Source organism: Monodelphis domestica, chromosome 1 (assembly GCF_027887165.1).
Source record: "Monodelphis domestica isolate mMonDom1 chromosome 1, mMonDom1.pri, whole genome shotgun sequence".
In the NCBI taxonomy this organism is placed as follows: Eukaryota; Metazoa; Chordata; class Mammalia; order Didelphimorphia; family Didelphidae; genus Monodelphis; species Monodelphis domestica.
Window position 1 is genome coordinate 227,254,380 of NC_077227.1, and position 22,763 is coordinate 227,277,142.

The 22,763-nt window shown below is 39.4% G+C and overlaps 1 protein-coding gene across 2 annotated transcripts in view; it reads right to left on the bottom strand.

Annotated features, from left to right (window-relative positions):
* PRIMA1 (proline rich membrane anchor 1) overlaps positions 1 to 22,469 on the bottom strand; it is a 134,177-nt gene extending 111,708 nt beyond the window's left edge. Inside the window, exons 1-3 of one of the 2 annotated variants that reach the window (XM_056810501.1) lie at positions 21,693 to 22,469; positions 21,091 to 21,209; positions 13,110 to 13,260 (exon numbers count right to left, since the gene is read on the bottom strand). In XM_056810501.1, the coding sequence (XP_056666479.1) occupies positions 13,110 to 13,260; positions 21,091 to 21,183 (244 nt within the window). In that variant the 5' untranslated portion in view covers positions 21,184 to 21,209; positions 21,693 to 22,469. Of the gene's footprint in view, positions 1 to 13,109; positions 13,261 to 21,090; positions 21,210 to 21,515; positions 21,658 to 21,692 lie in introns of those variants that run through there. The other variant, XM_056810502.1, reaches the window with a different exon arrangement.
* Between the last annotated feature and the right edge of the window lie 294 nt (positions 22,470 to 22,763).

Here is a 22,763-nt window from a genome sequence, read left to right on the forward strand (position 1 = left end):
TGTCATGATATATAAAGTCTGTTGATATATTTTCCAAATGCTTCTTTCTTTTTAAAAAATGTTTATTTTTCAATTTAATTATATATTTCCCAATTGCATGTAAAAGCAATTTATTTAAAATTTGTTTTCAAAATTTTGAATTCCAAATTCTCTTCCTTCTTCCTTCCCCTCCCCCTTTATTGAGAAGGAAAACAATTTGATATAAGTTATACATATGAAATTATGCAAAACATATTTCCATAGTATTATATTGTAAAAGAAAACAAACCCAAAAAAACAAAGCCCATGAAAAAAATAAAGTAAGTTTTGATCTGCATTCAGACTATATTAATTCTTTCTGTGGGGGCAGATAACTTTTATTTTTTCATCAAGAATCCTTTAGAATTGTCCTGGATCCTTGTATCGCTGAGAATAACTAAGTCATTTCCAGTTGACCAAAGTATAATATTGCTGTTACTGCATACAGTGTTCTCCTGGTTCTGCTCGTTTCACTTTATGTCAATTCATATAAATATTTTCATATTTTTCTGAAATCCTATTACTTACTCCTCATTTCTTATAAGAAATAACAATATTCCATCATAATCATATGCCATAACTTCTCTAGCCATTCCCCAATTGATGGATATTCTCTCAATTTCCAATTCTTTGCCACAAAAAAAGAGCTACTATAAATATATTTTTGCATTTTGGTTTTTTTTATCTCTTTGGGATTTAGTCCTTGTAGCAGTACTGCTGAGTCAAAGGGTATGCACAGTTTTACAGCCCTTTATGTTTCATTCTAGATTGAATGGATCAGTTCACAACTTCACCAACAATGCATTAATATCTCAATTTTCCCACATCCCCTCCAACATTTAGCTAATGCTTCTTTCAAAAGCACAGGAAAGACCAAGCCATTTGCCACAGTCAGGTAGGAAGATATTACACATTTGTTTAAAGAAAGGCACCAAATAACAGAATTTCAAGGGGACAAATGACATCTTCATTACTGCCTTGCTATTTTCTAATATCTTCCACTGGGTTTCCCAAATATCAGATTGCATTTAAAATACAAGGTAACCTAGAAATCATTTAGTCTGAGGGCTTTTAACCTAGGGACCATGGACTCCTAAAAGTTCCGTGGATAGATTTTAGGTCAGTGAACTTATATGGAAAATTGTATTATGATTTTCACAACTCTTTTGTTTTCTTTGTAATCCTTTGTGACTTATTTTATCCATTTCAAAACATTATTCTGGAAAGGGGCTTCACCAGTCTGCCAAAGAAACCTAAACTACAAAAAGGTCAAGAGCCTCTTATCTAATTCAACCCTCTCTTATTATAGATTAAGAAACAGCACTCAAAATGCTCATTGTCTTGTGCAAAGTGGCACAAGCAAGAAGTAACAGATCTGGGATTTGAACCAGCTCTTCTCATTCAATGGGCAGTTAAGTGGCACAGTGAATAGAGTGCCTGGCCTGGTGTCAGGAAGACTCATCTTCCAGAGATCAAATCTAACCTCAGACACTTACTAGCTGTGTAACTGTGGGCAAGTCACTTAACCCTGTTTGCCTCAGCTCTCTCACCTGTAAAACGAGCCAGAGAAGGAAAAAGCAAACCACTCCAATAATTGTGCCAAGAAAACCCTAAATGGGATCACAATGAATTGGACACAACTGAATATAATCTAACAACTCATTTAAAATCAGTGCAATTTTAATCCAATTTAGAAAACACTAATTAATCATTTATATTGCACAATGCCCTCAATAAAGTATAGCCCTTGCTCTCAAAAAGCTCATAATCAAAACAAAATGAGTAGAGCCAAAAGAACATCATATATATAGTGACAGAGCCAATGTCTGAAGAATAATCTGTGAATGGCTACTTCCAAAGAAATAGATACAAACAAATAGAAACAGAAAAGATACTGTCTATATATACATATTTTGTTGTTGTTGTTGTTATGCTTTCCCTACTGTGGGAAGGGGAGGGAGAGAAGGATACCTGGGAATTTAAATGTAACCAACCAATCAAACAATACATTAATGCAATTAAAAAATTATATTATAAAATAATAATTTTAAAAGCTTATTTTAAAAGCACACACGCACACACATACACACACAAACACACACAAACCCCAAATGTTGGTGGAATAGAAATGAAGGTCAAAGAAGCAGAAACATTTAAGGAACCATGAGTAAAAGGGCAGCTTGGAGTTGAGAGAACCTAGATTCAAATTGGTCTCAGACACTTCCTAGCTGTGTGACTCTGGGCAAGTCACTTAACCCCCATAGCCTAGCCCTTACCATTCTTCTGCCTTGGAACCAATATACAATATTGATTCTAAGATGGAAGGTGAGGGTTTTTGTTTTTTTTTTAAGAATTGCTATTGATGCTAAATCAGTTTGATTGATACTAAAATCAATTCCAAAACAAAGGAGCCATAAAGACTAGGCAATTGGGGTTAAGTGACTTGCCCAGGGTCACACAGCTAGGAAGTGTCTGAGTCCAAATTTGAACCCAGGACCTCCCATCTCTAGGTCTGGCTCTCCATCCACTAACAACCCAGCCGCCCCCAACCATATCAATTCGAAGACAGAAGGTAAGGGTTTTGGTGTCTGGGAGAGAAAAGAAACCAGGAGTACCCAGTTGAGTTCTATCTCCCTGCCCTGGTTACTGAATAATGCCTCTGAATAATGCCTCTACATTTCCCTCCTCGTGAGTCCCTTTCCATGAAACTCCTGCCTGCCTCCTGGGTTAATTCTAGACAAGCTCCCCTGGAGGTGGCCACTTTCAAAAGGCCTTGTGCAGTTAATAACAAATGCCAATATAAATAAGGTTGACTCTGCCCTTTATACGATCCTCCTTCTAAAAGTACAAAGATGTCATTCAGGGCTGGGTGCAGCTCCAAGTCATTTCATGGTACCAGCTCTCTATTACAGTGGCACCGCCACACAATGAAGGGGACTCAGGAATTCTATTCCTGGCCCTGGCATCGCCTCAGAGGGTGCCCTTAGAGAAGTCACTTAACCTCTGCATGTTGGAGCATCAGCTGTGTAGAAAAGAGGAGTCCATAGCATGGGGGAAATCAAGCAATCTATAAAATGCCTTGAACTTCTCCAAGGAGGGCATTATGAAAATGCAAGCATTCCTCCCGCCCCTCCTTACTCCATGGGCATCACAGAGGAGTCGGTTATTTCTGTCTGAAGCAAAATATAAGTCAAGTTTCAAAAAAAAAAATGTGTATGCTTGCTTTCCCTGGGGGCTTTCCTGCAGAGACTTCCACTACACTGGCTTTCTAAATACACATTGTTTGTACCCTTTGGAAGAAGTTGAAAATAATCAGTGGCATTTTAAGAAGCAAACAAAGCCTCGATTCCAGGAGTGTACATTTACATTCCCTGCCCTCAGACAACACGAGCCCTTGCCCTATATTTTAGTCAGCCAGGCAGCAAGCATTTATTAAGTGTTTACTATAGGTGCCTGCTGACAGTCTCTGTTTCTGAGTCCCTTACAAACATGATATTAATTAGAGCTCACATTTATTTGCCTATTTTTATTTTTACTTTTTATTATATTATTGTAATTTATTTGTATAAGGGCAGCAAGGTGACACAGTGGACAGAGTGCAAGGTCTGAAGTCAGGAGGACCTGAGTTAAAATCTAGTCACTAGCTGTGTGACCCTGGGCAAGTCACTTAACCTCTGTTTGCCTCATTTTCCTCAAGTATAAAATGGGGACTCTGGAGAAGAAAATGGCAGACTGCTCCAGAATCCTTGCTAAGAAAATCCCAAATAGGGTCACAAAGAGTCAGAAGGGATTAAATGGTTTAACAAAAAATGACATTTATTTATATAGTCTTTACTGTGTTCCAGTCAGTGTGCTAAGCACTTTATTATCTAATAATATCACTTATTGCTAAGCAATTATTATCTAAATTTATCCTCACCAAAAACCTGGGAAGTAGGTGCTATTATTGTCCTCCTTTTCCAGAATAAATCATTTACCCAGGGTCACACAACTAATAAGTGAGGGCAACTTTGAATTCAGGCTGCCAGGTTCAGCACTCTACCCAATGCATCACCCAGATGCCCACAATTTTTTCATTTGATCCTCATAACAACTGGGCAAGTTTGGTGCTATAATTATTCCCACTTTACAGATGAGAAAACTGAGGTAAATAGACATGAAGTGACCTGCCCAGGATCAGTGTCTGAAGAGAAATTTGAACTCAGGACTTCCTAACTCTCTCTCCAAGCTGCCACCTAGCTACCCAAATCACTGTATTAACACCTTCAAAATGAATAAAGGAGCGCATCTTATACATAGACATTTTTGTGGGCTCACCAGCCCAGAAGGCACTGCTTTTGGAGGAGGTTATGTTATTACTACAACTTCTCTAAAATCTGCAGTATGGTGGAATGAACATAGGGTTGGAATTCAAGACACTTGGACTTTGGTCCTCACTCACTGTGTCACCTTGGGCAAGTCACTTCACTCTCAGGTCTCAGTTTCTACACTGGTAAAATTAGAGGTTTGAATTAGTTATTCTCTAAGGTCCCTTCCTTGCATTTTATAGTCCCGTTATCTATGACTGTCTTTTTTTTTTTTAAATATTAGGTCTGTTTTATTTATCAACTCTAAGAAAAGTGACAAAGATTAGGAAATTGGGATTAAGTGACCTGACCAGGGTCACACAGTTAGGAAATGTCTGAGGCCAGGTTTGAACCCAGGACCTCCCATCTTCAGGCCTGACACTATCCCCTGTCTTACCTAGATACCCCTGTGACTTTGGATAGCATTGAACACTTAGAAAATTGATTTAAATTCCTTAGGATTTTAACATCTATTATGATTAAGTTCCTTAAAATATTAACTTAATTAATATTTCATTTAATCTTTCAAGCATTTGGGAGTTTTTAACAGCGTCTCCATTTAGCATCATCACCAAATAATGAAAAAGAAGTGAACTAAACTTAAATAATATCCAACATAAAAGGCTAGTTGGCTTTTACCTCCTGAGATTCAGATTCTCATTTCAATTGGCCTCAGATTGAATCATTCTCCCCCACGAAAATTCATCAGCTCAGAAACACCTCCCCAGTCACTTAAACTATTTCGCTATACATCTTGTTCTTGGTTCTGTACTTGGTCATAAGCCTGCAGGTTCTATTTGACTCATTCCAAGTATCTGGAACTCCAAAGCAAATCTTCAGAATCAGGACAACACCCTAAAATGATTTCCTGCAGTTTTTTTTTGGGGGGGGTCAGCATCTTGCCAGCACATTTGTCAGTCTTCTCCAAGAATTCTCAACTCCTCAGCAGTAGCTCCCTCTGATCATATGACTTCCCTATTCCACCCCCTTCAAGGGCTCCCCACTGGCCACTGACAAAGAATGCCTTAGGTTCTGAAGTCTCCTTAGCCTCATATCTAAAGTGCTACATGGTCAGCCTCTAACCTCCCTTTCCAGCTTCATTACACAGCACTCTCCATTCTTGGGAGAGTGCACGCCTTTTGACCCAGCTCCAGCTATACCACCGCCAGGTCTATATCCAAAAGGGATCAAAAAAGAGGAGAAGGTCCTTTATGTACAAAAATATTTCTACCGGCTCTTTCACCGTGGTGCCGAAAAAATGAAAACTAAAGGGATGTCCTTCAATTGTGGAATAAACCCATCATGCTTTTAAATGAGAAATGTGCCATTTTGACAGATTTTCTTTTTTTTTAAAGTGTTCTATTGATGCATTTTGTTTCTACATTACGAATGTTTACAAATTACCCCCCTACTCTCTAAGACGTCTCCTAGAACCAGGCAAAACAACAAAGCAAAATTAACAATATAGTAATCTCAACTGAAAGTGCAGGCAACATTCCATAATTATAGCAACACCCACCCCCTTTTAAAAAAAGAAAATAAGACAAATCCATTTCCTTCTCCCTCCATATCAATAAAATAAGACGAATCCATTTCCTTTTCCTTCCATACCCCTAACTCCAATGTAAAAAAAAAAGAAAAACAAATCCTTTGTAGCAAATATGCACAATCAAGGAAAATGAATTTCCTTATTAATAGTGTTGTTCATTTGTGTATGACTTTCTTACCCCATCTAAGGTTTTCCTGGCAAAGATGCTGGACTGCCTTACCACTTCCTTCTCATTTTACAGATGAAGAAACTTTTTTTTGAGATCACTTTTACATTTTTTTATTTGAAACTTTTCTAGAATGGCTAGAGCCGTTCATAAGCCCACCAGCAGTGTGTTAATGTACTAGAATTTTTAAACATTAATTCTTTGGGGAAGGGTAAAGGGGCCTCAAAGGGACCTGGGGGAGGGCAGTCAGAGAAAAGGAGCCAGAAGGAGGAAAAATGACCAGGGGTTTCTCCAAGTTGAAATAAGAAGACCAGAACCACTGGAGAGCAGGAATCATACCCTTACTGCCCTTCTGCATCCTGAAGCATTACCTCACTGTGGGGGGTGGGGTGGGTGGCAGTGTCAGGAAAAAAAGTGACTTGTCCAGGGTCACACAGCTAGTGTCTGAAGCTGAATTGGAACTCAGGTTTTCCTGACTCTAAGTCCAGTGCTCTGCTTACTATGTCACTAACTCCCTCATTGGCTATGGATAAATATATCAATATACAATATATATATATATATATATATATATATATGTGTGTGTGTGTGTGTACATATGCAGATATCTACATATGATGAAAATAAGACACGCACATACTACATATATATACACATATATGTATATTTAGATATATAAATTCTGTACCCTAATTTTGTCTCTCTGTCAGGATCTGGTACCATACTTCATCATAGAGCCTTTTGGATCAGAGATAGTCATTGTGCTGATCACAGGTCTTACAGCTTTCAAAAATGTTTGCATTTACCATTGTTATTATGAAAATTATTCTGCTAGTTCTCATTTTTTTCTTTACCAGTTTATAAAAAATCTTCTAAATGAATCATTTTATACTGATATTATGTTACATAATAAAATAATTTTAAAAGTATAATGACTAATCACAGGTTATTGATAATAATATTAATTATGATTTATTTTACAGTATGGATTGTTCTTTTGGTTCCATTTTCTTCACTCTGCAGCACTTCTGCTGAGCCTTTCCATGGATCTTGTAAATCATTTATTTCTTCACTAGTGTACAATAGTGCCTCACATTCATGCACTACAACTTATTCAGCTATTCCTCATATTGATGGGCATCCCTTTAGTTTCTGTTTTTGTTTTTTTGTTTTTTTTACCATCACAACAAAACTGCTGGTAGAAATATTGTTGTCCACAAAGGACCTTCTCCTCTTTCTTTGATCTCTTGGGTATAGGCCTGTCCGTGGGTCTGCTGGGCCAAAAGACAGGTACTGCTCTGTAATTATTTTCATGTGGAATTCCAAACTGTTTTCTAGAATGGCTATACCCATTCATAGGCCTACCAACAGTGTCTTAATATGTCTGTTTTCCCTTGGCCCCTCTGCCATTTATTATTTTCCTTTTTTGTCATCTTTGTCAATGTAGTGGATATGAGGTAGGATCTCAGACTGCTTTACTTTGCATTTCTCTAATCAAGAGCATTTTCCATAGACTGTCAAGGACTGTTAGATATTATGACTTGTCTGTGGGCCATGAAATAGCTATTCCTACCAAGCATCAACCACTAGCTCAGGTTTCTCATTTTCCAAGTAAAATGTTTCCTTCAGAGGAAGTATGCCTTAATGCTTCTCATTAAAAAAAAAAATTTACTTTATAAGAAACTTCCAACTCAGAAATATCTATGTCAATTATTTTGATTAAAAAATACATTTTGCCAAATGAGGATCCCAGGCACTTCCACTGCTTCTTTGAGAAACCACCAACTTTTCCAAAGTGGGCAATATTGGGAAAACATACAAACAACTGTTGATTCTTTTGGTGTGAATTCAAGCAAAGTCAGCAGCTGATCTTTCTGACCAACCATAAATCCTTTCCATTAGAGACAATGTCAAACTATTACTCCAAATTTCTGCAGGTCTGCCTTGAGTCTAACTTGTCTACAGTTTTCACAGGATCACAGATGTAGAGCTGGGCAAGACTCCAAAGGTCATCCAGTCCAATGCCCTTGTTTTATAGGTGAGGAAACTGTGACCCAGAGAAATTAGATGATTTTTCAAGGTTGCATGTTCTGCAGGAGAGCCTTTAAAAGACTATGAACTTGGAGAGCTAAGAATAGAGAAATGAGAGGAATCTGCACAAAGTCCTCCACTCAGCCTCACTTAATGATGATTGTTTACATTTGTACAGCACTTTAAGGTTTAAAAAGCACTTTGCTCACAACACTTTTGTACAAAATTACCTCATTTTCCATAAGAGTAAACTGAGGCTTAGAGATACTTAGAGAAATGCTGTTTTTTGTTGTTGTTGTTGTTTTTTAACTGTAGTACCCTGCTTTTGACAGCCAGGTAGTACAGTGAATGTACTGGATAGGGTCAGACATCAGGAAGATTTGAGCTCAAATATGATCTTAGACACTTCCTAGTTATGTGACTCTGGGCAAGGCACTTAACCCCCAATGCCCAGCTCTTATCACTCTTCCCTCTTAGAACCATAATACAGTTTTGATCCTAAGATGGAAGGTAAGGGTTTAAAAAACATACTGGTGGAAGGTTCTATTGGTTGGGGCCAGGGAAAGAGAATAAACATTTATATAGCTCTAACTATATGCCAGGCACTATACTAAGTACTATTTACAAATATTATCTCATTTGATCCTCATAACAACTCTATGAGGTATGTACTGCTATTATCCCAATTAAAACAAAAACAACCCATACCTTCTTATCATTAATACACTGTATTGGTTTCAGAGCAGAAGAATGGTAAAGACTAGGCAACTGGGGTTAAGTGACTTGCCCAGGGTCACATAGCTAGGACGTGTCTGAGGTCTAATTTGAACCCAGGACCTCATCTCCAGACCTGGCTCTCCAGTCACTAAGCCAATTAGTGGCACTCCCCTGGACCCCATCCCTAATTAATTTATTTTTTAAGTCTTCCTGTGTTCAGACCCAGAATTCTATCCATTGTTCCACCTATCTTTCTCAAGTGGAATATTGCATACCCATTCAGATAAGGTCTTGCACTGTACTGCTAATTTTGCTTAATTGTTGGCTTTGTTGTGAGAACTCTGTCAGAGTAGGAGTGAGTATAATCTGTAAATGTTTGTAATGTCAAAGCAAAATATATCAATGAAACTTGGAAAAAATAATAACCAATGAACTGTTTAATAAGGAAGAAACCACTGAACTACTCAGGGAAAATGATGCTTCACTAAGAGTAACAAAAATTATAATTTTGTGACAATCTAGCTAGGAGTTTGTTTTTTTTTTTTTTAAATGGATGGTTGAAATTGCTGGCACTCTTTGTTTTCATCAGTCTCTCTGACTTATTTCTGCTAATGGTATCACCATTCTCTCAGTCACCCAGGCTTGAAACTATAATGTAATATTTTGCTGCTCTCTCTCCATCACTCCACATATACTGTTGGTTAGAAAATCTTTCAATTGTATTTCTCATACACACTTCTCTTCATAATATCACCACCAAAGTTCAAGTCTCTAGTGGTTTGCACTTTGACATCATTCAACAATTATTCGGTATATAATGCATGTAAGTGCATCATATGTATATGTGCATATGTGTCATTGCATTAAACACTGGTAAATGAAAAAGTTAACTACTCCCTGCCTTCAGGAACAAGTTGGTGATAATCCACATATATTCTGCCCTAATTCCAATCATGAGTGGATTACTGTGCTCATTTCTGAGCACCATATTTTTATTTAAACTCCTACCTTCCATCTTAGAATCAGTACCAGGTATTGGTTCTAAGGCAGAAGAACAGTAAAGGCTAGGCAATTTAAATCAAGTGACTTGCCTAGGGTCACACATTTAGGAAGTGTCTGAGGTCAAATTTGAACCTAGGCCCAGTTCTCTATCCACTGAGTCACCTAGCTGCCCCTAAGCACCACATTTTTAAAAGACATTAATAAGTTGGAGAACATCCAAAGTTGAGAACCCAGGATGGTAAAGAGCCATAACACATGAGGATCATTTAGGAAATGGGAATGTTTTACCATATGAATAGAAGACTCAGAAAGGACATAATAGTGGTCTTCAAGTATCTGTAAAAATATGTGGAAGAGAGGTTAGATTTTTTCCATTTAGCTCCTCATGTCAGAACTAACATCAATGGTACATATTGCATAGAGATAATTTTAGGCTTGATATAAGAAAATATTTCCTTACAATTAGGATTATCCAAAAGTAAAATCGAATACTTCAGGAGGAAGTGAATTATCCAGCATTAGCTGTCTTCCACCCAAGTTTGCACTACTATTTGTTGGGTTTGTTGTCAACAAGATTTTTGGGAGGGGAACAGGTTAGACTAGACAACCATTGCTGTCCCCTCCAATTCTGAAATTCTGTGATTGGGTAACATCCTTGAGGATAAGCTCTCTCTAATTCATCCTTGTATCCTACTCATTACCTAAAAAAGCACCTGATATGTGTTGGTATTGGGGCATTTCAGTTGTGTCCAACTCATTACCCAATTTGGAGTTTTCTTGGCAAAGATACTAGGGTGGTGGTTTGCCATTCCTTCTATAGCTCATTTTACAGATGAGGAAACTGAGGCAACCAGGGTTAAGTGATCTGGCCAGGATCACATAGCTAGTATCTGAGCCTTGATTTGAATTCAGGAAGATTCTTGATTCCAGACCCAGCACTCTATCCACTGAACTTCCTAGCTGCTTCCCCCATGGGATATAGTGGATGCCAAATAAATGTTGAACCATTGACAGTCCTATAAGTCTTAGGGTGCTTTGCTTGACTCTGGAGATACAGAATGGTGGAAAACATGATCTCTGCCCTCAAGCTAGCTGGGGAGGTAGGAAATAACAATATAAGGTGGAATAAGCTAAGTGCCAAATGAGCCAGTAGGAAGAACAATTTCTACAAATATTTAGAAAGGAGAATGGCATCTGAAGACTCTGGCAGTCAGGGAAGACCTTGTGAAGGGTGCAGGACTTCAGCTGAATGTTGAAGCATAGGTAGAGGATAGCTAAGTAGGGAGGAAGGGAATTGAGGGATGGAAGGAAGGTGTCAGGCAATAAGCAACAGCTGGAGAAAAGGTAAACAGGTGGAAATGCTGAGTCATTGGGTCAATCAGTCAACAAACATTGATTAAGCATTTTTGGTGTGTCAGGCACCAGGAATTAAAAGAAAGAGAAAAAAATAGGACCTGCCTTGAAGAAGTTCACATTTTAATGGGGGGAAATGGCATGCAAATAACTGTGTACATAGTTTCCAAGATCAAATTCTGTGTGATGCTGTGATTTTATAAATATGTAGGGCAGGGGCATCTAGGTGGATAGAGAGCCAGGCCTGGAGAAAGGAGGCCTTGCATTCAAAACTTAGAAATTCCTAGCTTTATGAACCTGGGTGAATAATTTAAACCCAATTGCCCAAACCAGTGATGGTGAATCTTTTAGAGACCGAGTGCCCAAACTGCAATCCTCATGACCCATGTGAACCCCCACCCCTTACCCCATATAGGGGAGGGAAGAAGCACTCCCATTGGGCTGCTGGGCAGTGAGGTAGGTCATGTGAGAAATGTCCTCAGCCCTGTGGAAAGGGGGAGAGAAGCAGCTCCTTCCACCACATGTGCCATAAGTTCCTCAACATGGGCCTAAGCCCTTATTGCTCTTCTGCCTTAGAGCTAATACTTAATATTGATTCTAGGACAGAAGGTAAGAAAATTTGGAATCAAGTAAACCCAGGGTTTTGTATGGTGGTAGTGGTGAGGAGAACAGAACATGAAGCTGGGCCATTAGGCAAAACCAGGCTGTAGTATTATGTGGTAATTAATATATAATACAAAGATTCTCTAGACTATTCCTTACTTACATTTTTACTAAATGAATTACAAGCACTTCACCAAAGAACCTTCTTCCAAGGTTATTTCACTATGCACAAAATAATTCAATTGAGATGTGTTTAATGAGGGGGAACTAAATATTAAGAAGGGCATTTTATAGGAGGAAATTCAAGTGAAACTGAGCCAAAGTATGAAACTTCACTTTGGAAACTTTATTAACATGACATATTTAATCTAGCTTTCATAGTTCTACTAAATTCAGGACTCTATATTCAAGGGAAAAACAATTTGGGGCTACAAAGTCACTTTCTGTTTGAATTAACCCCAGTAATCATATTTGGGTAGATGTGGTTATCTGCATAATTGAAGTATAAGAAGGCTTCTAGCTAAATTATCTGAAAGTTGTCTTAAGTGACAGTTGATTCAGGTTAAACCTGAATAAGATTTTTTGGGGAAAAATTAAAATTGGTCTGCCTCTTTAAGTAGCTGTTCTTTGAAATATTTTCCAAGAGTATTTAGCTAATTTAATTAATCAAACCGGAGTTTGGCATTTATCTAATTAGCTGATGAGAAAATACATGTTCATATTTACTGGGAAAAACATATATTGGACATATTTATATTTCAAAGATATATGATTACACATATATTTATACATTTATTATGTATATAAGTATACATATATATGTATGTACATATATGTGTGTATAGATAAAGGACAGTTTTTTCCCCTTAAAGACTTTATATTCTGCCTTAGAAACAACACTGTGTATTGGCTCCAAGGCAGAAGAGGGTAAAGGCTAGGCAATGGGAAGTTGTTTTCAAGGCAGCTAAATGGCTTGTTGGATTGAGAGTCAGGTTTAGAGATGGGAAGTCCTGGATTAAAATCTGGTCCTAGATACTTCCTAGCTGTGTGACCCTGGGCAAGTCATTTAACCCCCTCATTGTCTAGCCTTCACCCATTCTTCTGCCTTGGAACCAATACATAGTGTTGATTCTAAGGCAGAACATAAGGGTTTAAAAAAAAAAGTTTCTAGAAACCTAAAATGTAAAATTAGCATCTACCTTTTCTATTAATCCAGTTGAAAAAAAATAAGAATGAAGCAAATGAATTTGCCTCTTCCCTCTATTCAGTTCTTGCTCTATCTAAAAGTAGAAAAAAGAACCTGAAAACTCCGATCTTTACTTACGTGTGAGAGAGAGCAGCCTGGGAGGTGGAGGAGGAGGTGGAGGTGGTGGTAGTGGAGGAGGTCGTCTACACTGACAGATCTGCTGGCAGCTATCGGTACCTTTTTCTGCAATGGTCTTAGAACATGACTTCTGGAGTTCACCTTGAGTGATCTGGAAACACAATCCCACCCCAAGAGACTAGCATGAGATTCTGCTTAGCTCAATACAGGGCTTCAGATGGGTAAGTAATTAGAATGATCTTCTCTCACCTCATCTCCACCTCAGATATCACATTGGACTTTGGTAAGTGGGTGGGTGGGTAGGTGGAGGACTGGGGAAAAAGAAGGAATCTGTGGAGCTATTAGGGAAGGTGGAGAAGAGGAAGTGGGTGGGATTCAAAGAAGCCATTTATTTCTACATGCAAATGAGAAATGGAATTAAACCATTCAAGAGAAAAATTAGAAGACACATCCTTCTGGATCTCTTTATTCCAGCTCTGGCTTCAGATTTAAATTCCACAATGAATTTATTTGGTTGTTAGATAAATGCTTGAGCTGTAAGATACCTTAGAAATAATTTGACCAACCATCCCTCATTTTATAAAAAGAAAAAAAAACAAAGAAAAAGAAAGGGACCGAGAGATCAAGGAACTTGCCAGAGCTCACACAGCTATTAAGAAACAAAGGCAAAGATTTGAACCTAAACCTCCTCGTTTTGAATATATTGTCCTTGCATGGACAGGCCATTTAACTAGAGACCTAGTTCATGTAGTTTCTGCTCTTTGCCAGCTATGTCTTTCTCCCACAGCAAGCCTGAACCAATCTTTCCCCAGAAACTTTTCAGGAAGGGAAGGGGTGGGGGAATCAAGTAACTGGAGATGGAGAGTTTTGCAATTCACTCTCCAATTTTAGATATGGGGGATTGGGGGGAGCTTTGGGTTCATGGTCATCATGATGGTCTAGAGCAGTCCAGATTGATTTACAACCCTAACTTAAATGTGATCAAAGGCCAAAAGCCTCTCCCTGTGCTCCCTTTTTGCTTTTTAAAAGAACTACTGCTTGCCTTTCAAATCCTGGAAGGCAATCTTTACTGGTGCTGGTAATAGCACATTCAGTATCCAATGGGGATATTCTAAATTATTTTGCATACAAGATTAACTCTCTGCATGCCTAGCTGTGTAGTTTGGCAACACCTCTAAAAATTATTTTTCCTTATTGTTGTCGAACCTCTCTCCAATTATTTCATAAGCTTCCTTCTTTCGGGAGAGTTTGCATTTATAAAGCAGAAGTGTGCAAATGAGGTTGTTTGAAAGCTACATCCTCCTACATTCTCTGACCTCTAACTCCCCTGGGCTCCATCAAGTATGCTGGCAAGTCTCAAAGAACATCATTTCCCCATATAATTAATCTCTATATCATTCAAAGGGTACTTTGTGAGAAAGCTGCAAGAATAGCAATTTTTAAAAATCTGACAAGACAATTAAAGGGAATTAAATATCTATGGGGAAAACCATTTGGCTAAACAACAACTAATTAATATAATGAAATTAGGGATAAGGACACAAGAAGAAAAAAGTCTACAGCTCCTGGCTTCACATACAAGCTAGTATTTATTATATAACACCGAATTGTGGCAGGCACTGTGCTAAGTGCTTTCCATATATTATCTTATTTGATCCTCACAATCATTTTGGGATGTGGGTGCTAATATTGTCTCCATTTTACAGTTGAGAAAACTGAGGCAAACAGAAATTAAGTCAGTTGCCCAGGGTTACATAGCTCTTAAGTATCTAAGCCCTATTATAACTTAGATCTTCCTGACTCCAGGCACTCTATCCATTTAGATGCCACAAGCCTCTCATGAAATTCCATCACTAGCAAAGTGAAAAATCCACAATCTTTTTTGCTAAGGAATGTAACTGCATACCAAATACCAAAGTTGTCATTCACCCTGTTTGACAGTTATGTAGTATATTGGACTTTACATACACATGTCCTGGTGATGCCTACCTTTCTGCATCCCGAGTTGGGTCCAGCATTGGAAAGCCCAGTATATTGCCTCTAGTATTACTTTCACTGAGTTGGGAAGTTCTTTCTCACTTGATTTCAGCTTGAGTCACACTATATCTTCTCTGATTCTACAGTCATTCCTTGACATTTGTGGGCTTCACATTCATGATTTTGGTTACAAGTAGGCTGGCCATTGATAATTAAATGGGCATTTTTAGAGATTTGTGGTATGCTGCAGAAGACTGCAGATAAAAAAAAACTAAAAAAATTTTAGTAAATAACAAATGCATAAATATTGTATATTATTCACCCATTTTTATCCTTTTTGTATAGTATACATGCATACATGTATTCTAAATAGTTAAATTTTGTTAAAAGTGTCGGTGCACTACAGAACTACAGGCTCTGTACTCTCCTTGGGGCCGCCTCCTCTTTGTCTCTCTGCCATGCAGACTCAATCACGTGATTTTCTCGCACAAAGATGTTTAAATCTTTCCCTTTTCAAAGGAGAGGGAAATTTGTGAAGCAGTTGCCGCTACACCTGTGGCTATACAAGAATCTGCCTAGTATGTAAGATAGTAATCTCTTTTGCATAGAAATTGTAACTTTTTAAATGGTTACAGTGTGTTATTTTACTTGTTGTTTTTATTAAATAAATATGAGAAGAATTATAAAAAAGTAAAGGTTTGGCCACTGTATTCTGAAGTTTGAAAACCATAAACCTAGCTCACTCTTATCATGGACTTGCTCTGCTTGTCCCCATGCAACAACCCAGAGTAATGGGTGCCAAAGGCAAGGAGGCAGATTCCAAATTAATAAAGTAAAAAAGGCTTAACAATTAGAACTTTAAAAAGTAAAGTGGAGGGGCCACTAGGTTGCTTAGTGGAGAGAGAGGGCCAGGCTGGAAGACAGACAGTCCTGAGTTCAAATTTTATGTCAGACATTTCCTAGCTGTGTGACCTGGGGCAAGTCACCTAACCCCTTTTACTTAGCCCTTACCACTCTTCTGTCTTGGAACCAAAACTTAGTATTGATTCTAAGAGAGAAGGTAAAGTTTAAGGTGGAAAAAAAAGGGAACTGCTTCAAAAGATAGTGAGGTCTCCAGCCCAGGAAGATGAATGACCACTTGGAGATACTGTAGAAGTGATTCCTGTTCAGTGTCATGTTAGACTAAATGATCTCTGATACGTCTTCCAGCTCTGAAATTTTATGATTCCAAAAACTAAGGTCTCCTAACTCTTGGCCCAGTTCCTGGATTCATCCAGAGATGGAACAGCTAGGTGGTGCACTAGGTTCAGCTCTGGATTTGGAATCAGGAAGACTCATCTTCATGAGTTCAAATCTGACCTCCGACACTTAGTTGTTTGGCCCTGAGCAAGTCACTTAACCCTATCTGCCTCAGTTCCTCATCTGTTAAATGAGCTGGAGACAGAATTAGCAAACCACTCTAGTATCTGTGCCAAGAAAACTCTAGAATGGGGTCACAACAAGTCAGACATAATTGAAATGTCTCACCAACAAAATAGCTTTCAACTTTATATTGGTCTATGGAAACCCCCAGATTGTATGCCAGACAAAGGCATAAGATAAGGACTTGGGTTTTTTAGAAGGCCCAAGTAGCAAGACCTAGCATGCTACCTTAGATGTATCATGCAGTTAATAAATGCTAATTGTATAGATCTATGTTCATTCTTCTCTTAGGCTCCTTATTGCCTTGCATGTATATCTCAAGAACACAGTCAGTCATCACAGTACAAAGGCTAAAGGCAACAAATCACATCGACAAGAACTTTAAGGAAGAAAATCACAAAGATGATGAATTCTGGCATCTTAAATAGGAGAAGGGCAGAAACAGTGTAACTTGATGAGACATGTTCCTGTCATACCCAATAATTTACTGTGATGTCCTACTCTCAGTTTGCAAAGAAAGAAGTAAATGTGTCCTTTTGTGAGAGAGTTAGAAAGACTCCTAAGCTATAAACACAGAATGATGCTGGTGGAGACAGTTTGGTAACAATACAAGAAGGATATCAAAGGAATTGAATAAATAGTTCTCAAAAGAATTGCAAGTTATTGACAACCGTATGAAAGACTAACCTAAATCATTAATAATAAGGGAAAAGTAAAATAAAAAACTCAGGTGTTAATTCTCACCCAGAAAACAGGCAAAGATGACAAAAGATGAAAAGTATCAACCTTGGATGAGTTGTGGAAAACTAGGTACACAAATGCACTGCTGGTAGAGCTGTGAATTGGTCCAAACCATTGTAGGAAAATATTTAGTATCATGCAATAAATTGTCTAAAATGTCTCAGAGATTCTATTGTAGATTTTATTCTAGAAAAGAAGGTCTCTTACACACCAAAATATTTATAGCAGTACTTTTTAAAGGAGCAAAAAAGAAGGGGGGAAACGAAATAGATTTCCATTGATTGCAGAATGGCTAAACAAATTGTGGTACATGACTGTAATGGAATATTACAGGGCTGTAAGAAGCAATAAATATAATGATTGTAGAGAAGCATGGGAAAATTTATAGGAAGTGATGGAAAGTGAAGTACATTGAACCAAAAAAACAATATATAGGATGATTACAGAGATGCAAATGAAAATAATAAAACCATGTAAACAACTGAAACAATGATGAGATTGTCATGCCTAATATTGTCCCCCCAAAAAGAGATATGTCAAGGTACCTCCTTCCCATCTTTTCAAAGATGGAGGTTGGTGGGTGTGGAATTCTGAAACATACCATTAGGCAATTTGGGTATGTTGACTAGTTTGGGTTAACTTTTTTCCCTCCCTCTTTTGTTTAAGGCTCTCCAGGAGAGGATAGGGTGAGAGACATATTGGGAAATGTAAATGTTGTAAAAACAAAATATGTCAGTAATATTTTTTCAAAAAATATAAAGAGTTGTTGGATTCAAAGACCTGGTTTGAATTTCAGCTCTACTATTTGTCCATGGACATATCTTAATTTTTCTGTGCCTTGGTTTTCTCAGCAATAAAAATAAAATAGGTAGACTGGACTCAATGATGTTTAGGATATCTAGATGATCTAATGCTTGGGCATTGGACATCCAACCAAGAAGACCCAAGTTCAAATCCTGCTTCAGATACTTATTAGTTGTATGACCCAGGCCAAGACAGTCTCTGTCTGCCTCAGTTTCCTCAACCTTAAAATACATATAATAATGGCATTTATCTCACAGGGTTGTTGTATCAAATGAAATAATATAGTTTAAAAGCATTAGTCATTTAATAAGTGCTTGTTCTCTTCCCTTCTACTTTTAACTGTTAAGATAATTATAGTAAGAAAATGAATGAAAAGGAAAGGCCAAGAAATACCTTCAAATGATCCTTTTGGTAATTCAGATATATGCCAATTTTAAATTTAAGAAATTTTCTTTCAGCCCAGTAATTACTATTCAGGGATTTCTTTAATGCTGATTTTGGAACAGGAATTGGGTATATTAGCAAACTAAAGAATGTCTCTTTTCCTTTCTAAAGTCTATGAATTCATTATTTGCTGCCTGCCCCACCCTTTTACCTGCTTACCACTCAGGAAGACTATCTCCTCCAGCAACTGCTCATTAAAGAGTAGATAGGTCTGGGCAGTTTTCCTTTTCTATTTGAGAAGCTCCATTGAGCTGACAGATTTTTTTTAAAACCACCATAAAAACACATGGTTCTGTAGCATTCTATTTGTCCCAAATATGGTTGACTTGCCTTCAGCTGCTTTACTTAAGGTTGAATCAAGACCTTTTTTTACTTGGCCCCATCAACCAAGGCTCATCATTTGTAGATTGTTTTTTTCCAGAAACTTTAGCCAAGTTTACACCAAATCAGCTGGTCTAGAAGATGTTGCCTTTACATAATCCACTTTAATTAAAATTTATTTTGTTAAAGTACTTGAAACTCTTGCAGAGATATATAACTTACTGCTGCTCTAAAGAATATACACTAGCATATTCAATTGCTTTCAACTAATTACCTCTTCTGCTTAAAAAAAAAAAGAACCCCAAAACAAAGCATTATACTCTATCAGTCCTGACAGTACTTGCAACCAAAATTCTAGACCTATGGGAATTGACAGTCTCATCATTTTTGTTCTACCTATGGGGTAGGGGAGGATATGGGGATAAAGAAGGGGAGGGGGGGATAAAGAAGAGGGAGGAAGCCTTTCTGGGAGAGGAGATAAATTGTAAACAAATGAGAATTAACCTTTTAATTCCAGTCAAAACTTACAGAAGAGGAAAGACATTAGGCATCTTAAAGTACATAAAGTGACAAAAGCCCACAGTCTGAATAGTAATGACTGAGAACATTAGAGCTAGAAAAAGAATCATAGAAAACCGTGTTAGAATAGAGACATATTAGAATGTTAGAGCCCAGAAAGAACTCTGACCATACTCAGAGACTGTTAGGACTGGAAGAGATCTTAAGAGTTTGGTCTAAATTCTTCTTTTTGGAGATTTAGACACTGAGGTTATGAGGCTAATTAGCAGCAGGGATCACATTCTAGGTCCTCTAGCTCACACTCCAGGGCTCTTTCCACCATACCAGATGGCTTCCTACCATTAACTTATTTCACAAGTGTCAACTCTAAAATGAAAACAGCTTGGTTTCCCCTGACCTTTTCCATGGGGTTGGGATAGGAAAAGGGAGCATTGAGATTAGGGAGTTGTCCTCATTATTAATGCCGCTCTCATTTTCTAACAGTCATATTCTAGCAACAAAACAACCAAAACACCAAATTACCACCAAGGTCATATCACACCATATTACCATCAGAGCTGGAGTGGACAATGCTGATTCAGCTTTTACATTTAGCTAGTTCTCAAATTGGAATCACATGATACAGAAACTCTAATCTTTAACAAAATCCAATTAGCAGAGTTTCCCCAAAGCCTGTTCCTTTAAGGGCTCCTATACTGTAAGCATCTAAGCAGTTTCCCTGAACCTTGCTTAGACAGAGCATGAAATCTGCATATATACCAGGTTTAATTGTGTGAGGTGGGGTGGGCGTCCATATGGGGGAACTAAAATGTCCAAGAGGCAAATTCGTAATAGTTCTGGACAAGGAAGAAACAACTTTAAATATATACTTTTTGTTATGATTCCTGAATACCAAATAATTTTTGAAAGTGATTAGCCCACATTTCAGGGACATGTAAATTTATACCCAAGAATATGGGAATCTGAAGAGGTAGAGAGGCGAACACAAAGGATGTAAATACAATATATACACATATCAATCTATAATGCCTATAATTCCCCAGGATACTTCTGGAAAAGACCTTTAAATTTTTTTCCTCGATGCTAAGATGTAAAATGGGGTAATTTGGTTCCATTAGAACAAATTTTAAAAAAAAGTTTTTTGAAGCTCAAGAAGAGCCAACTTTTACTCTTAGTGGAACAAACATAATCAGAACATTTGCTAGGGTTTTCTGTTTTCTAGCCCTACTCTTAGTTGTATATAGTTCAGGCCAGGAAAGGACTGGGTTTACACAAATGGTGTGTGACAGAGAAAACCAACTCTAAAACCCCATGCATTGTTAGAAAAACCTGACTTCTCTTTACAACAATATGCTTTAAAGCCACTTAATGAAGCAAAGATGTCGGTGGTCTTGTTATTCTGTCTTCATGGTTTCTCTTTCCTTTTAGGGCTAAAGGAACTTGAGGATGCCTAGTATTGTTTCTGATTCAAACGGCAACCTTAATTATGTCTCCCCAGCCTGTTCAACTCGGAAAGCTAGAAAAAACAGCTTCTTTCTAAAAACCAGGAGATAAAGAATAATCCGTGGGGATCGTGGGACCTCGCGGGCTCCCCAAATCTGCCTTCTCAAAAGCCTCTGCTCTTCCAGAGCACCCCCATATCCAGGGCTACTTCACAGCTGTAGAGAGGAGAATGTGAGCTTCCACCCCCCCCCCCTTCCCTCGCTCCCTCCATCCCTCCTGGGTGACTCGGGCCCCCTCCCGGTTTGCTCACCTGAATGAAACCCCAGAGCGGGTGCAGCGCACAGTGCAGCAGCAGGGAGGGCCAGCAGCAGCGGGGGCGAAGCATCCAGTCCCAGATCATCATCCCTGCTCCAGCCGCCCAGAGCCTAACTGCCAGGAGGAAAGAGGGCCAGGCGGAGGGGTCAGGAGGGAGCTTGGGGACACACGCTCGCGAGGCGCTCTCTAGCGCTCACGCACGCACACAGACGGTTACACGCGCACCCTGCTCCCGACACCCGCTCACACCACCCACCTTGTATGCACACTCACATTACGCATTCACGCTCACTGCAAAACACATAGGGGACAAGGCACACGAGACACACCTACTCTCGGCACACGCGCGCTCACAGGGCTCCACACACCCCCTCACCCAGCGGAATGGGTACCCCAACGTTTCCCTTCTCCACCTCCTACCCCACAAACTCCTCCAGCTAGGCGGCTTTAGCAGGAGCTCAGAGGCGGGGAAGGAAGGAGTGTCTCCACCTTCCCATTCCCCCGCCTTTGCCAGAAGCGGGACAGCTCCGCGGAGAAGTCGCCCGCCCCTCCACCTCTTGACATCCACTCTGGCCCGTTCCTCCACACCCTACTCACCCTGAGGGGTGGCCGCGTGTCCCCGGGAGTCGGCGGCGGTGCTCGCGACAGCTGGGGATGCAGAAAAGGCTTTACATGCTGGGGAGGCGCTCGGGGCGCAGGTGCAAAAGTTTGCGGCTGCTACGAGCGCGGCGCTCTGCCTCGGCCTCCTTTGGGTGCTGAGCCGGAGCCCCGGGGGAATGGCCTCCTCTCCTGAGAGGGCCCCAGGAGCCAGCTGCAGCCCAGGGGAGCAGGCTGTCCCTCCTTCAGTCTTGGTGTTTGCTTTGCGATGTCTCCAGCCTGAGCCTGCCTTCTGTACGTGTCGGAAGTCGGAGGAAAAAAAAAAAGCCACAAGCAAAAAAAATTAAAATTAAAAAAAATGTCCAAAGAAATGCGACCCGTTGGGTCAAAACTGCAAGGACTCAGAGACTGTCCCGCTTTTTCATCTCCAGGAAGAACTGGGATGCAGGGAGGGGAAGTGCAAAGGGAAGGCGAGGAGGACAAAAAAAAAATAATGAAAAGTCACCTCAAAGATTCCCCAGAGGCAGTTCCTTCTCCCAAAGCCCTACCCCGCTGGGCTCAGGCTGCCTCCAATACGAACTCCTCGACCCCCGCGCGCTCGTGGTCCGAGCCGCCCTCCCTTTAAAGTCTAGGCTCAATGCCTCGCCCGGCGCTTCAGTCGCCAGGGGTGTCAGCGCCCGCGGCTGTCCATCACACAAACCCACCAGGGACACTGCGAGCATTGGCAAGAGAAATTGCTTCGATGGGGAAGAGTCACAGGGAGAGTGCTGGGAGGACAAGGCTGGGGAAAAGGCACAGGCAAAGAACGGAGTGGGAGGAGGAGGAAGAAAAAAAGGAGGAGAAATAAATAATAAAATGAAAAAGAAAAAAGAAGTGAATGGAACCCAAAATTCTTCTTCCTGGAATAACTATGATCAACGCTTTAGCTGTTGCAATAATTTTTCATCCCTTTCTACTGAGACCATTGTGTATTGGACTCTCGCTCAGCGCCCAATTTATATCATTACTCTTATTATTGTCTAAGCCGGCTTGCATGATGATGACACAATACTCAGGGGTTTCTTGTTCTTC